The 16,822-nt window shown below is 37.4% G+C and overlaps 1 protein-coding gene across 3 annotated transcripts in view; it reads right to left on the reverse strand.

Annotated features, from left to right (window-relative positions):
- LOC133529704 (ABC transporter G family member 23) overlaps positions 1-16,822 on the reverse strand; it is a 149,809-nt gene that overhangs the window by 25,046 nt on the left and 107,941 nt on the right. For 2 of the 3 annotated variants that reach the window (XM_061867492.1, XM_061867493.1), the window contains 3 exons: positions 9,967-10,082; positions 2,715-2,833; positions 1,929-2,124 (listed from right to left, as the gene is read on the reverse strand). In XM_061867492.1, coding sequence (XP_061723476.1) covers positions 1,929-2,124; positions 2,715-2,833; positions 9,967-10,082 — 431 coding nt within the window. Of the gene's footprint in view, positions 1-1,928; positions 2,125-2,714; positions 2,834-9,834; positions 9,912-9,966; positions 10,083-16,822 lie in introns of those variants that run through there. The other variant, XM_061867494.1, reaches the window with a different exon arrangement.

The raw sequence follows: 16,822 nt of genomic DNA on the forward strand, positions 1-16,822 counted from the left end.
TTAGTTAGCAGATTTTTTTTCTCCCCTAAATGGAAATTCATAGAAAAATTACCGTTATTTCGTTAGATTCAAAAAACTATTCTTCCCTCTTAAGCGGTAACCATTACATACGCACGTACATTGCACTGAAGGATGTTTTCATGTTTGCATACTCCGTGGCATAAAGAAAAACATCTAGTCAAGTGCAACGCCTGCACAATGCACACGTTTATATTATACACAACAAATATGGACTCGTGTGAATGTAAATTATTTAAGGCGACATCCGTTAGACTTCGACGTTTGAAACAAACAAACTTTACTACGGTTTTCTTGCTAACCAAACCTCTTCCGCGCTCGAAAAAAGTTAAATCGCAGTAGTTTTGACTCAACATTGCACATGACAAAGAAATACCCTCGTATATGTAGATACCTACATTAATAGACTGGTAAAATCCCTTTCCTTGCTCTAACGTATGTAACTTTTAAGTAATTGTTTATATTGTATATCAAGTATGAGAAATAACTGAGAGATAATATAAAGTGAGAAATAAGACGATACAAAAATAAATATCTCTAAAATGTGAAGTAATAATAAAATTATTTACAGTACTTTATAGCACTAGTGCGAGAAGTAGCATATTATGTTACTGTGTCGAACATTTAAAGGGCCATATGTACTGTAAAACGTTGTACGATACATGTGCGAATAGGTAATTCGCCACTCGTTTCGAATTTCCTATTTTTCGCACTTGTATCGTAATGTACTATTATGTACATCCAAAAAAATGTAAGATCTGTTGAAGTACGTAACATAAAAAGAGAATATACCTAAAAGAAATAGTTTCGGTAAAATTAGATTGACATTTCCTAACCCTATTTTTGTCAACAGATCTAAAATGACGTGAAATGACACTTACGCTTAACGATAAATCTGGTGTAAGCCATTTATGTAGGTATATGAAAAATTCATGAGTGCGAAAGAGGTAGACTACAAATGAAAAAAAGGTGACCACTTTTGAGCTTCATAACGGCCGCTAGCGGCAGCTTGAATGGACCAAATCGTAAGGTTAGCGCATTGAAAATACAACAAGTCGTTTTCAGGAGATACGTTGTAGGAGATGGTTATATCTTATAATCTGTTACAAAAGCTTAAAGCTAATTATATTTGTATTCAATATTTTAATGACACTTGACATCATTCCGATTTTGATCGCAATTTTGATATTTGACAACAATCTTGTACATTTTAGATCTGTGATTTTACCTAATTCTAAACCTACTTCGCCTTAACGGGCAAAGCGCCAGGCAATCATTCTTTATACCTAACTATTAAGCCTAATGCGAGTCGTTATGAGTAACGTAAGTTTTGCAGTTTGTTTGTTTTGTTATGTCAGTGTTAGTTTGTTTGAAGACCTAGGAATGCTAACAGGAGTGACTATATACGTCTTTCGGTTTAAGTTAACAAAAGTACCTTCATACTTACTTATGTATTATTTGTAATACAAAGCTGTGCATTACCTTTAATGCCCTCTCTACACGATGGCCCAGCGCTGGATCAGCGAGATAGCCATGCGATGGTTAAGAGCACGCACTATGGAATGAACCACGTGTTGATGCGTACACACCATCGCTGGCGCAGTTCCTTTGATGTGCGGACGAAAAACCGACACTGTGGTCATCCCATCGCCATCCCGCCGCGCCATAAGCCATCCGACACCACTACCCTCTCTACACGCTGGCCCATCTTAGTGGGCCAGTATGATGGCCCATCGTGTAGAGGAGCCATAAAGCCTCTTGACAACTATTGATGCCGGCTGTACACACTCATCAAGATCAGTGGCGAAGCGTGGACTAATCTAGCCGAGAGCGAAGTCACCTCTGCTAGGACTTTTTGGGTGGACTTGCGCTGTTCCTACGCACATCTAAGTCAGGTAAAAAAATCTTACCTGAGATTCTTCACCATACGATTCTCACTCGGCAGGTCCAGGAACTCCAGCAGGAAGCGCAGTCGCTCCACAATCTCCCTGGTCTCCATGCCAAAGATCCAGCCGAAGTACATCATGGTCTCTCGGATGGTGAACTCGCCGTACAGGGCGATCTCCTGGGGCATGTAGCCCACGCGCTTGCCTGGGACGCCTGAGCCTGGGGAAAAGAAAGAATGTCATTCAAATTTGTAAATATCCAAATTTACGTAAAGGAAAACTGAAAAATGGCAATCAGGCTGATTTGCTTTCGCAGATCTGGGTCATAGACTCATGACTGAAACTGAGATAGTCTCTACCCGAGCTCAGTCTGCATCGAATTGTAATTCTTCGCAGTGATAATGTAAGTATGATCGCTTTATACTTCACGTAAGTCTTTTTCTTTCTTCAAGATTTTTGCAATTACATTTTTCTTGCCGCAGCTTGAGGCATTCAGGAGACCGTAGCTAGCTTGATATGGGAGTATGCTCTTTTCTTGATGATCGGTCCGAAGAAAACTACCGCGGGCGACAGTTTGTATCACACTTTAGCTGTGCGGGGCAGGAAGTTTCTGGAGAAACGCACAATTGAGGACTGCTGCTAAGAATGTGTTTTAGGCCGAATGAATGGTAAACATGCTCAGGATGGGACACGTATCAGTTGCTCAAGCTTTGTAAAGAGGTTGGTGGTAGTCTGGACTGTGCAGTCGACATGGCTTATAGTCGCGATCCTCAGCAATGAGGGAATGACAAAGAAGAATGTGCGAATTACCTTTAGTCCCAGGCTTGCCGCCCAGCACCCAGATCTCGCCGCTGTTCATCTTCCGGCGCCCGACGATACAGGAGAGCAGCGTGGTCTTGCCGCAGCCTGAGGCACCCAGGAGACCGTAGCTGGAGAAGAAACAATATATCAATATAAGTTTATAGGAGTATCAATTTTCAAAATAACGGCATAGCGATCTAAAGAAGGAATGCAGCCAGCTTTATGGGAATTCTTCCGCAGGTGTAGGACGGCGTAAAGCAGAGAAGCTTTCCATTTAGATTTTCGTACATTGACCCGCCTGTTGTTGTCTCTATTGCACGCGCATAATTATATTGCTGTCAAGTTCGCACAGTGATATTGACAACCGGCATCATGGGTGGGACAGCAATATATATAGAAAATACCAGTAGTGCAATAGAGATAACAACAAGCAGGTCAATGTACGAAAATCTAAATGGAAAGCGTCTCTGCTTTACTCATAGATACTGTAAACTTCAAAGTAACTCCACTTTGAATCGCGAGAAAACGGAAACTAATTCCTTTAAGTACAAAATTAAAACGATCAATGTTTCCCCGCGATCCAAAGTCACCTAAGTTTACCGGTACATTGGAATCTTGCCACGCCAGTTATACCTACCTATTTGAGAAACCAGATTATCAAACTTGGAACCTATTACTTCACTTAATATTATACAGATTACTTAACATTCTACATCTACCGTCATAACTGACTTGGGTTGCTATATGAAAAATGAAATATCCTGATAAAAGTCATTTCTTTACCCAGACGTTCATTTCTCCAAAATTGAATTATCATCCACGATTGGTAACGGTAAACACGTCGGTCGGTCGTCGGTTTTATTCTTTATCATCCACGATAAAGAATGAAAACGTCAATGAAATCGCTTATTCCAAAACCTTTCGTGGGCTACTATATTAGCCATCAATGCTCGGAACCGGTTTATAAAATACCGGATTATTTCGGTTTTCTTCGAAGGTTTATAAGAACGCGAACGTTTTAAGAAATTTATCGTAACCTAAAAAAACCTAGACACCGACATAGGAAGAAACCGGTTTTTATTGCTAAAGACCGGTTAATTTGACAAGATTTGTTCTCATAAAAACCGGTTTAAAAATAACGGTTTCTCGAGCGAAACCGAAATTAAAAGGATTTGCGCCAAGTAATAACCGTTAACGGTTTGGAAATTTAACCGGTTTCCGAGCCTTGTTAGCCACCATATGATGTAGCTACAGTACCTTCCATTTCCTCTGCTTAGACTAGCTTCTATTGGTTAGTTGAGGCTTCTAAAACCTTGACACATGCCAAGTTACCCGCAATCATGATAAATGACCAAAAATCCTGACATATCAGGGAAAATCCTGACGAATGGCAACCCTATAACTGACCTACGCTCTCCAATACATTCAAAACAAAATTCAAACTATTGCAAACTATTCCATCACATTCATACAAAGTAGTAAGTACATAAGAAGAATATTGTACTTAGAACCTTTTAGAATTGAGGTGACCATTACTTAAACCAGTGCTCACAGGGACGACTCCACTTACGAAACTGAGCACTTTACGTTCTATTCTACACCAAGTCCACTTTACTGTCAACCTGAATCTTATTACCATACACCGAAAACCTCTTTTCAATTGTCCAGATTTCATTTTAAATTTGTAAATTATTTGATGTTTGTCGCTTTAAATTGGGATTTACTGAATTGAGTTAAAGTTGGTTTTTGCGTGGGGATTTGAACGGTAAATAGTCAGGTTTCCTCATGAAGGCAAATCAGATGAAATGCTAGGTCGTTTACAGACCGAAACACGTGTTGCGTTTTTGCACTGATGCATTTAGTGCAGATCTGTTTTGTTAATTGCTTTAAATTGTGTTAGCGGATATTGGTACCAATTTTTTATATAAGTATTTTTAAATGCCTTATGCAAGAGTTTGAATTGAGTTATCATGACATCTAATGGTCGCATAACATTATATACATACAAGTAATTTACATCTCTTGCGTTTTTTCTCGCTATGCTCAAAATTGTACATTAGAATCACTCAGTACGCTTATGTTTCTATTAGTATTTTAAGTGCTCGGAATTAAAAATTAGCACTCGAAACAAAAACGAACCTTGCTCTCTTGTTGCACAATTAACCATTTCAAGTTAGGTTAGTGCAGGCTTAGTCCCAAAAATACATTAAATATAGATTTTAACCACGCATTTCTGAGGCCAAAAGAAGGAAAAAATCTTCAAAAGTCAATTTTGCAAAAAAAAAAAAAAAATTTTTTGTTCGATATTTTGTATGTATTTGTACATAAAATGTGAACGCTAATAAAACTTGTAAAACTGTAACTCAAAAAGACTTTGTACTTTTTTTTTGTAAATAGTGGCAACATCGCCGTCAAAAATGCGTTTTAGAATTAAGTAACAATGAAAGGTGTTTTTTTTCTAAGTGGCTTTAACTCTGAAATCAGGCGAATTCAAAAGGAGTGTATAGGACAATTTAGTCTTTAAATATGATCAGGAATATACTGTTAAAATCTGGGCACTGTATTATAATAAGTAAATAAATCTCAAATGAACAACATTCTTGTAAATATTATGTAGCAAGACTAAATTCGCCTTAATCTGATCTTTGTGTACTTCTCACTAGAACTAAATTATACTCGCAAAAAAGAATTACTCATCTCTGAACGTGATAATTCTTTAAATATCTCATGATGACTAGAAAAACCAAATGTTGAAACTGACATAGATATACTATACTTAATATAATTTACTCGTTCGTAAAATATTCAGTGAGTAATGACTCACCGTGGTTTCTCACCTACTTTGGTAAATATTTCCTGTATCTATAATCATGTTACGTATACCTAAATTTATCTACGCTGTACTGTGATACCTAAGGCCATAGCGTATTATTTGAAACCCACTAAACAACAAATAAAATTAAAAGAAGTCAGAATTAACTTCCATAGAATATAAATACATAATATACCTAATTATGCGTAGTAGCAGAGAAAATAGCAAAAGATTTTTGTAGTCAACTAAATTACTGCCATCTTTCGATACAGGACTAAAACTCTTAGAATGACATAGGCTATTTGACCCATGTTCTTTCACATCAAACGGTGTCACCATATATTCGGGCATACATTTTTCTTGGTTTTTCGAGGCACGTTTTTCCTTAGTCTTTATTTATCTTATACGGAATTACATATATCTTTGGTAGTAGTAGGATTTGGAATACTATGTCTAGAGTGACATCTGTTATTGATGTGTTGTTAGATTATTACTCACAGCACGATCAAGTAGCAAGGATGAAAGTCAAATTGAGATCAATATAAGTTGTATCTGAAAAAGTGGTGGATAATTCCGTAAAGGAACTCTACAACGGACTGGACTATGAGTGATTATGAAATGATTACAATTTCCAAAATTAGCCGAATACACCATACATCAATTTGTAAATTCGGATCAACCTCTTACATAATAAAGATCTCAGATTTACTAGGCAATTTAGATACTATTTATTGCAAGATATTGAGCCCAATGACAGGGCAAAGGGACCTGATAACAAGTTATCATAAATTACCATATTCATTTAAATAATTTCATTAATGGTTCAATTAAAGATAGCACTGAGCTATTGGATTATTCTAGACTCGTGACGAATTTCCACAAGTTGTTTGTTTAATCAAAGAATTTAATAAGCTTCGTAATGAACACATCAGAAGAAGTTACAAGGTTGCTCCCGTCACCGATAATATTCAAGAATCCCGCATGCAAGGTTCAGGACCGGTTTCAAAAATAGCGGTATATACAGGTTTATTTTGGTTTTACTCCAAACTTTCACAAGAACGCGAACGTTTTAAGAACTTTATTGTAACCTAAATAAACCGGTTTGTTCGGTGAGCGACTAGACGGCCGTTCGGCCTGGTGGTGTACCGCGTAAACAAAGACACCGACATAGGAACCGGTTTTTATTGTTATAAACCGGTTAATCTGACAACTTTATGGAAATATTCTCCTAAAAACTGGTTTAAAATTTTAAGAACGAAACCGAAATTAAAAGGTTTTGTGCCAAGTACATAACGGTTTGGCATTTGAACGTTTTCCGAGCCTTGCCCGCATGAGATGGTACAAACATATCATGAGATGCGACGAAGAGAAAAGAAGAAAATGTCGCGAGGAAAGCCCTTGCACTACCGGACAACAAGAGAGGCAGAGGTGGCCCGCCTGCTACGTGGTGATCGAACGTATCAATGGATTTGAACCCAGTTGAACAAAAAGACAACCCAGGATCGACCGATCTGGCGCTTGAGAACGAGGAGGGCCGGCCCCAAAGAAGAAGAAGACCATTTCGTACCTTGTCACAGTGACAATAGTATGAGGTCCCTACTAGCGACGGTTATTGTCACAATGTACGAAATGGTACGTAAATTAAATTCTTTGACTGTAACCGTAGTTATTCAAATTAAGCAGTTAGTGCTTTTATACAAAACATATATGTACGGAAAAGTACCCAAATAATCCTATAATTTTAAGAATGGATTTCTTAATGCGTAAGGGAACTGTCAATGTGACATTTCGAGCAATGGTGCAAAAATTAGTAAGTAAGTAAGTAAGTAATCATTTATTGCAATTGTAGTTTCCGCCGGTAGAAAAAAGCGGCAAGTTTAAAAAATGTGCGAAGAGTTCGTCCCGTAGCAAATTTGAATTTCGCGACTTTTTCTACTGACAAAGTTGATTGACAGAGTATAGTTTGGTTCATTATTACACTGAATAAAGTGTATTTTACTTGTTGCTTGCTGTTGCGTAGTTATTTTTTAAGCTTAAACTAGTGGCTCTGTCAGATGTAGACCTCGCGATATAACTTAAAACTGAATTTAAAGGTATGACTCCACCATTTTGGACAATTTCCAAAAACTGAATTTAAAGGTATGACTCCACCATTTTGAACAATTCCCAAAAACTGAAACGCGAGAAAAAATTAACCTGCTCACAAAATTTCACGAAAATCGATTGAGAATTGCGACCTGTTGAAGAAAACATCCGGAAGAAACCAAAGCAATTTTGCAAAGGATGAAACTGACACCTTACATTTAAAACTTTCGCGTTTTGAACACCTATGAAATCACCTTTATAACCATATAATTTGACGACCGGTCTGGCCTAGTCGGTAGTGACCCCACCTATGAAGCCGATGGTCCCGGGTTCGAATCCCGGACGGATGTTTTCTATGTATTTAAGTATTTGTATATTATATATTTCGTTGTCTGAGTACCGATAACACAAGCCTTCTTGAGCTTACCGTGGGACTTAGTCTATATGTGTAAGAATGTCCCTATAATATTTATTATTTCTTTATTTAATTTATATTTATAAATTCGCTATAGACCGGGTCATAAATGATTGATTTAATATATATTTACGTATTTTTATTTCACCTTTGAACCAACAAAAACAAAGCCTTTTGTTTGTTCCGCCATCAAAATGGCGTCGTCACCAAATTTGACACAGGAACAGATAAGAAACGTCACACACCATATCTGTCAAAGGAAACCAAGTCCTTATCACAATCCTAATAAGGCTGCATTCCCGTACCGTGCGTACAATGGGCTGTTTGAGTGTGACAAAGGTTAATGATTCTTTTGTCTTGAAGGTTTAAGGCCCCTTAGGTTCGTGTTCGTCTCTCCCTCTCACTGAGAGTAAGCGTGACCGAGACAAATGTGCGTGCGGACCGCGGATACCATGTGAATTTTTACATATAATTAATCAGCCAAGTGCGATTCGGACTCGCGCACGAAGGGTCCGTAAATCTATAAAAATTAGCAAAATCACGTTTGTTGTATTGGAGCCCCCTTAAATATTTATTTTATTCTGTTTTTTAGTATTTGTTGTTATATCGGCAACAGAAATACATCATCTGGGAAAATTCCAACTGTTTAACTATCACGGTTCATGAGATACAGCTTGGTGACAGATGGACAGATGGATGGACGGACAGCGGAGTCTTAGAAATAGGGTCCCGTTTTACCCTTTGGGTACGGAACCCTAAAAAATATTCGATGATGCCTTCTAAAATAAAATTGCGCATTTTTAGAAGTAATTTCCATATTTTCAGCTTTTGCGCATAAATTGTTACAAATTTTTAAAGTGCGTTTTAGGTCTATATTCGTGTTTTTTGTCAATCCAGCGAAAGTATAAAAATCTGGATTCATATCGATGAATTCACTAGAAAAAATCCTCAAGATTGCTAATAAAGTTTTTGGCAACTTTATTGTGATTTAAACTTCTGACTTTCTGACTTCTGGGTCTGAAATAGGTATATTTAATTATAAAATAAAAACTGTTACGATTTTTTAAAAACCCCGCTCTCTGTACCTACGGCATCTTAATGATTATTTTGTCTTGAAGGTTCTAGAGTTTATAGTATAGGATACCTGGTATCTGTGTGAATGCCCTGAGAGATTGACCTGTGAGTCAGGATTATGGTCACAACCTCACAACCGCGGACTATGTTGATCGGACGTAAGATATGCTAATCTGGGGAATGTCCTCTGAATCATAACGTTGTGTCTTATTTATGGTCTTTTAACTAAAATTACTTCCTCATTATTAGCTGGAAGAACAACCATTATCAGAACTGTCTAAGTCTAAATCTAGAGTCAAGTTTTCGGTCAGCAGTTGTACGTAACTACTCGAGTAGTTATCTTATTCATGTCATCAATGAGTAAATAGATAGGTAGAAACAGGCTTAGCAGACAAGGACCCTGCACGGGTGGGCGCGACGTATGATCAACGCACCCACTGAGGTGCAGGGGCGATTTCCCTCGAGTCGGGTCCGAGTTCAGACGGCGGCTGGCAAGGTTGCGGAAGAATACTTCGGCATTCCTGGGACCTCGCCTTATAGCACTGAGGCGGCACCAGAGGGGTTTTAGTGGGTAAACCATGGGTCTCATCAGTCTATATGGGAGTCCCACATAACCATCCCAGGCCATGTTGAGGTTGCTGAGTACATGGTTGGGCCGCTTGTTGGAGCAGTAGTGCTTGACGTCTCGAATATCTTTAGCAAGGAAGAGAGAGACACAGAGAGAGAGAGAGAGATATATTCACATGGTCCCCTTCGCCACGGTCATGTTGAGGTTGTTGAGTACATGGTTGGGCCGCTTGTTGGAGCCGTAGTGCTTGATGTCTTGAATATCTTTAGCGAGAGAGAGAGAGAAAAAAAGAGAGAGAGATACTCACATGGTCCCCTTCGCGACGGTCATGTTGAGGTTGCTGAGCACATGGTTGGGCCGCTTGTTGGAGCCGTAGTGCTTGAACGCGTGTCGAACGCACACCGCGTTCTGCTGTTTGTGCCACTGCAACAAATACACATACAGTCATTATTCGTCCAACGTCTAGTAGGTAGTTGAGTCAAAAACGTTTGAAAAAGTCTATATTCTATGGACCTTACAAAAATCAGTTGGAGACGTCCATTTTGTACGCATTTGAAGAGAATTTATTTATTTTAAACTTTATTGCACATAAAAAAGAGTACAACAGGCGGACTTAATGCCAATAGGCATTCTCTACCAGTCAACCATAAGGCAAAACAGAGAACCTTCAAGGTGGGTGCAGTGACTATGAGTACACAAATAACAAGGATAGATACATTTTCTCCAGAGCCGTTGAGACATAGCTTTTATTAAGTTGAAACGACTGAACCGTGAGTTTGGAATATCTTCAAAATTGTACTCCGGAACTGAAAGCAAAGGTCTACCGATAAGTAGATGGATTCGGCAGGCGTCAAGACCTCCAGTTCACGAGGATCTTGGGACAACGGGCATAACGGACGACAATTTAGAACCGCTTCTACCTTGGTGAATACCGTTACCAATTCGTCAAATGTTAAAATCTGTTCACCTATGACACGCGGCAATAATGTTTTAGCCGATTTTACGGTCGCCTCAAATAAACCACCGAAATGAGGCGCCGCTGGAGAATTGAACCGCCATGTTATTGACTGCTTGGCCGCGCCGTCGCTAAGCCCTTGTTGTACTTCCTGAGAAGCCAAATATCTCCGTACATCATCCAAGTACCTATTAGCACCAGTATAATTTAGTCACGCAATCTGAACGTATCACACTCGGCATACAGCGTCGAGATGTGAAGCGCGTCAAAGCCGCGAGGAAACCTTCTGTCGAAAGGTCAGTGACGCATTCTAAATGAACCCCTTTGGATGCAGAACAGATAAATACGCAAAGATACGCCTTTAGAATTTTCGCGTTCCGCAATTGAGACTGTTTAATACTGAACGGACCAGCAAAATCAGTTTGCATTGTGTGAAACACATCAGTCAACGCTGACATAATCGGCGCTGTAGGTCTAGCGTTGGTCCTGAAATATTTCAAACACTTGAAAATTCGTGTACGAATCACTTGTCCCGCGGAAAGAATCCAAAATTGTCGTTGTAATACCGCCATGAGCACCGTAGCTCCCGCATGATAAATTAACCACAATCAAATTTGACGACCGGTTTGGCCTAGTGGGTAGTGACCCTGCCTACGAAGCTGATGGTCCCGGGTTCAAATCCTGGTAAGGGCATGTATTTGTGTGATGAGCATGGATATTTGTTCCTGAGTCATGGGTGTTTTCTATGTATTTAAGTATTTATAGATATTTATATATTATATATATATCGTTGTCTAAGTACCCTCAACACAAGCCTTATTGAGCTTACTGTGGGACTTAGTCAATTTGTGTAATAATGTCCTATAATTTGAAGAAAAAAAAAACCGTAAGAGCGTGTGATTTACATAACGTTTTGGATACATTTTTAGCCTTTCATCAATTTTTATGCAGTAAGTTTTTTACTAATAAGGGTAATGAACGAAAATTAAGCTTTTATGTCCGTTTATTTTACAATGTCCACAAGAAAGTTGCATTACCTTAACTCATACTACAAAAGCTATTGACCTAATTAATTTAAAACTATATCATATTCAAAGACACCCGTGAGAATCGCTTCGTCGTTTAGCCATTGCGAACAGCTCAGGATGAATCAAAATATATCCAGCACATAGCATATTCTTGTTGATAACGTGAATGATAGAGAATACTGGATTATTATTTTCTCTCTGAATCACGTGATGATACACGGAAGGTGTTACCACGATTAAGATTAAACAAGGAATGTTTCAAGCTAATAAAAAATATCGGTAAAGAAAACGTATTTACAGGACACATGGTGCTACTTTACCGCACTAGTGCGAAAATTAGCATATTACGTTACTGTACATTTAAAGGTAGTGTAAAATGTTGTACGATACATGTGCGAATAGGTAATTCGCAACTCGTGTCGATTTAAAGCACTCCCTTCGGTCGTGTTTTAATTTATCGCCACTCTTTTTGAATTTCCTATTTTTCGCACTTGTATCGTACTTGTACTATTAGGTCATGGGGTAAGTAAGACACGGGTAAAAATAACACTAAGTTAACACACACACACTCAAAAAGTTATTTTATTACATTCCTATTCCATTTAGAAAGAAGTCTTGTGTGTGTGAAAGAATAAAAATGTTTAGATTATTTAATTAAGTAATTTGACATCGACACATATTAATATTTGATTTAAATTTTTGACATTTTAATGGAATGCTTGTTTTGTTTGTAATTTATTTTCGTGCTTAATATGCCAGACATGTAAAAAACTGTACAGTTAACTATGGGAACATTGTTTTTATGACATTAGTGAATCAATACAACATTTTAAAATTCATACTTTTTAGATAATTTAGTTTAGTAATTTGACATTGACACACATTGACATTTTTTTCCCAATATTTTTCAGTACGGCTTCTTTTATATTTGTAATTTATTTTTGTGATTAATATTTGAATGCTGAAATTCCAGCCGAACATGTAAAGAACTGAATTTGTATACTAACAGCTTATCAACTCATGTTTTATCAAATAAATGATTATCTTATCTTATCTTATGTTTTTGAGTGTTAAAAACTTAGTCTTATTTTTACCCGTGTCTTCATTTACCCCACTTGACCCTATGTATTTATTATCATTTCTTTAATAAATTTGCCTCCAAATTTCCTTCAACTCTAATCATTTGAGGAAAATCTGCGAATTAGCCAAGTTATATCGACAGTCACACAAAAGTACACGCACTCTTAATGCCACGCTACCAATTAAGGTTCATTTTATCACCTACACACGAACATTACCGATAAATGACCTATTGTCTACACGAATATTTGTATGAGCCATCAAAGTGTTAAGACGAGGAAGGAAGATTGGCAGGAAAACGGTCAAGGCAGGCGCCAATGAAACAAATTATTTACTTATCAGAAATATCTATTGTGTGTGTGGTTTTTTTTTTTTTTATTATATACTACTTCGGTGGCAAACAAGCATAAGCAGTCTCCGTAGCCTATGTACGCCTGCAACTCCAGAGGAGTTACATGCATGTTGCCGACCCTAAACCCGCCCCCCCCCCTCGTTGAGCTTGTGTAAACTGTGTAGGTACAAGAGTATAACTAGGTACATTTTTTGATGAGTATCAACAGTTTTACCATTTTCGGGCATACAATTTATTTAATCATAAACTAAGTTAAAATATTTTATCTTAAACTATATTTTAATACCTATTACATTTAGGTTTACATAGTTATAAAATTATTTTAAGTTGTAGAAGACTTTGTGTATTAAAAAGTTTTTTAAGCATCTTTTAAAAGTATTTCCTCCGAGGTGTTTTATTACGTTAGGCAGATGATTGAAGACTTTAATAGCAGATATACACGTATTTTTTATATTAAGTTGCTAGTTCTCGTTCTCACAATTGTTCAAATGTGGGTCATCTTTGTAATAAATATTTATTATTAATAAGCAATTTTAAGATCTCAAGTCAAAAATGTAAAAAGTTGTGATTTTATTACTTTTCGTTTGGGACTGCTGCCGCCATCTTGGCGAGATTACATATCTTCCTAATAATGTATAATTATTATTGCTTGCTCTCGTGCTACTTTTATGTGTATCCAAAATTCTCAAAGGTTAGCTGGAAGAGATACCTATTCGGGTTAAGTTAGCCTTTCTACATAACATTTTTTTTTTTGTTTTATCTGTTTTATTTTAACCTGTTTATGTGCCATAAAGTGACATACATACATATCCTGGCATACAATAACACCGTTTACAAGCAAGTGTGATAAAAAGTAATTATCTAATTATACTAAGGTACACTGCAGTCCATTAATTAAGTACCACATTACAAATGAAGATCTGTGTCAAGCAACGCATAGTCGGTGTGGATGGATTACATAATGGACGCGTCATTATATTTGACACGACTTGAATTTTACTTACGAAACGTCTGCATTCCTGACCTAATCGAAGAGGCTAGACACGTGAGGCGTTTGACATTGATACCTATATCTAGGTAGTGTTTCACTTATTTTTTTATTCGATTGAGAGGGAAGTATACTACTTGCTCGTCCGTCCGTCGTCATAAAAGAAGAGAAAACGTTTTTCCACTTCTAAATATTTTCCATTCTACATGATTTTTAGGATTCCGTACCTCGAAATGAAAAAACGGAACCTTTATAGGATCACTTAGTTGTCCGTCCGTCCGTCTGTCTGTCTGTCAAGACACTTTTTCTCAGGAACGCGTAAAGGTATCAAGCTGGAATTTATATCAAATACTCAGGTCTACTGGTCCTTGGAGCTGTGAAAAAATCAAACTTCTAAGCCAACGCAATCAAAAGATACAGCCGTTTATGCCGTAAATTTCCGCAAATTTTCGACACGCGCAAGGGAATCAAAACCAACTGGGTACTTCCCGTGAACTCAGAATCTTGAAATTTGGTGCGAAGCAACGTTTTATAGCACAGATAAAGGAAAAATTGTAAAAACCGTAAATTTTTAGTAACATCATATAATAAAAATATTTTTAATGTGACTTGATTGTCGCGATGGGTGAACTTTTACTTATATACCTACAGGTTTGTACGGAACCCTCGGTGCGTGAGTCCAACTCGCACATGGCCGGTTTTTTTAAACGTTATTGACACAATGAAAAAAAGCGGCCAAGTGCGAGTCGGACTCGCGCATGAAGGGTTCCGTACAATTTAAGACGTATTAAAAAAAAATCTTCTTACTAGATCTTGTTCAACATTTTACCACTTTGGACACACATTTTACCACTTTGGAAGTGTCTCTCGCGCAAACTATTCAGTTTAGAAAAAAATGATATTAGGAACCTAACTATCATTTTTAAAGACCTATCCATACATACCTTACACGTATATGTTTGATGAAAAATTTTTTTTTTAAATTTTATGACGTATTAAAAAAAAAACTTCTCACTAGATCTCGTTCAAAACAATTTTCGGTGGAAGTTTGCATGGTAATGTATATCATATATTTTTTTTAGATTTTTCATTCTGTTATTTTAGAAGTTACAGGGGGGGGGGACACACTTTTTTTCACTTTGGAAGGTTCTCTCGCGCAAACTATTCAGTTCCGAAAAAAATGATATTAGAAACATTAATATCATTTTTGAAGACCTATCCATAGATACCCCACACGTATGGGTATGATGAAAATTTTTTTATTTTTTTTATTTCATGACGTATTAAAAAAAAACTACTTACTAGATCTCGTTCAAACCAATTTTCGGTGGAAGTTTACATGGCAATGTATATCATATATTTTTTTTAGATTTTTCATTCTGTTATTTTAGAAGTTACGGGGGGGGGGACACACTTTTTTTCACTTTGGAAGGTTCTCTCGCGCAAACTATTCAGTTTAGAAAAAAATGATATGAGAAACATTAATATCATTTTTGAAGACCTATCCATAGATACCCCACACGTATGGGTATGATGAAAAAAATTTTTTTTTTTAATTTCATGACGTATTAAAAAAAACTACTTACTAGATCTCGTTCAAACCAATTTTCGGTGGAAGTTTACATGGCAATGTATATCATATATTTTTTTTAGATTTTTCATTCTGTTATTTTAGAAGTTACGGGGGGGGGACACACATTTTACCACTTTGGAAGTGTCTCTCGCGCAAACTATTCATTTTAGAAAAAAATGATATTAGAAACCTCAATATCATTTTTGAAGACCTATCCATAGATACCCCACACGTATGGGTTTGATGAAGAAATATTTTTTGAGTTTCAGTTCTAAGTATGGGGAACCCCCAAAATTTATTGTTTTTTTTCTATTTTTGTGTAAACATCCTAATGCGGTTCATAGAATACATCTACTTACCAAGTTTGAACAGTACAGCTCTTATAGTTTCGGAAAAAAGTGGCTGTGACAGAATCGGACAGACAGACGGACATGACGAATCTATAAGGGTTCCGTTTTTTGCCATTTGGCTACGGAACCCTAACTAGGTTTATAGGTTTTCCTTTTTTTTCAAAATTTGCAATACAAGTTTTTTTTTACCTATAAACCTAGAATATATTATGCTGAAGCGATCGATATCAAAATCAAAGTGATTAGTTAAGATTTAGTGGAACCCGTTTTCTCCCGAAATGGAATTTCATAGAAAAGTACCGTTATTTCGTTAGGATCGCAAAGCTATTCCTCCCTTTTAAGGAAATAATTTGACTTGGTACAATCTCGCCTGGGGGCCTACACGAAAACCGAAGTTCGCAAATTGCGGGGATCTTTCTCTTTTACTCTCACTAAGACGTAATTAGAGTGACAGAAAAAAGCCCGCAATTGACGAACTTCGATTTTCGCGGTTATACTCGTAGCCCTGATGGTACGTGTTGATGCGGTCTAGAATGGAGCGTGCTTACGTAAGAGATGTCACTAGATTTAGAACAATAAAAAAAAAGAAAAATGTATCGCCTCAGGAAACTCTAAGGGCCACATCACACTAGCGATTTTGAGCGTTAACATCTAGTCAACGCTATGGAAAATGGCGTCGCTGCGCAGTTGCGCCAACGTTGCGTCGAGCAGCAGCCATAGAGTTGACTAGACGCTGACGCTCGGGAGATGCTAGTGCGGGTGGCTCTAAGATACGCTCTTAGGACAGTCCCTTGGACTCTGGCACGTGACACCGGCCCGCCGCTCTATCAACTAAGC

This window comes from Cydia pomonella, chromosome 21, assembly GCF_033807575.1.
Source record: "Cydia pomonella isolate Wapato2018A chromosome 21, ilCydPomo1, whole genome shotgun sequence".
In the NCBI taxonomy this organism is placed as follows: domain Eukaryota; kingdom Metazoa; phylum Arthropoda; class Insecta; order Lepidoptera; family Tortricidae; genus Cydia; species Cydia pomonella.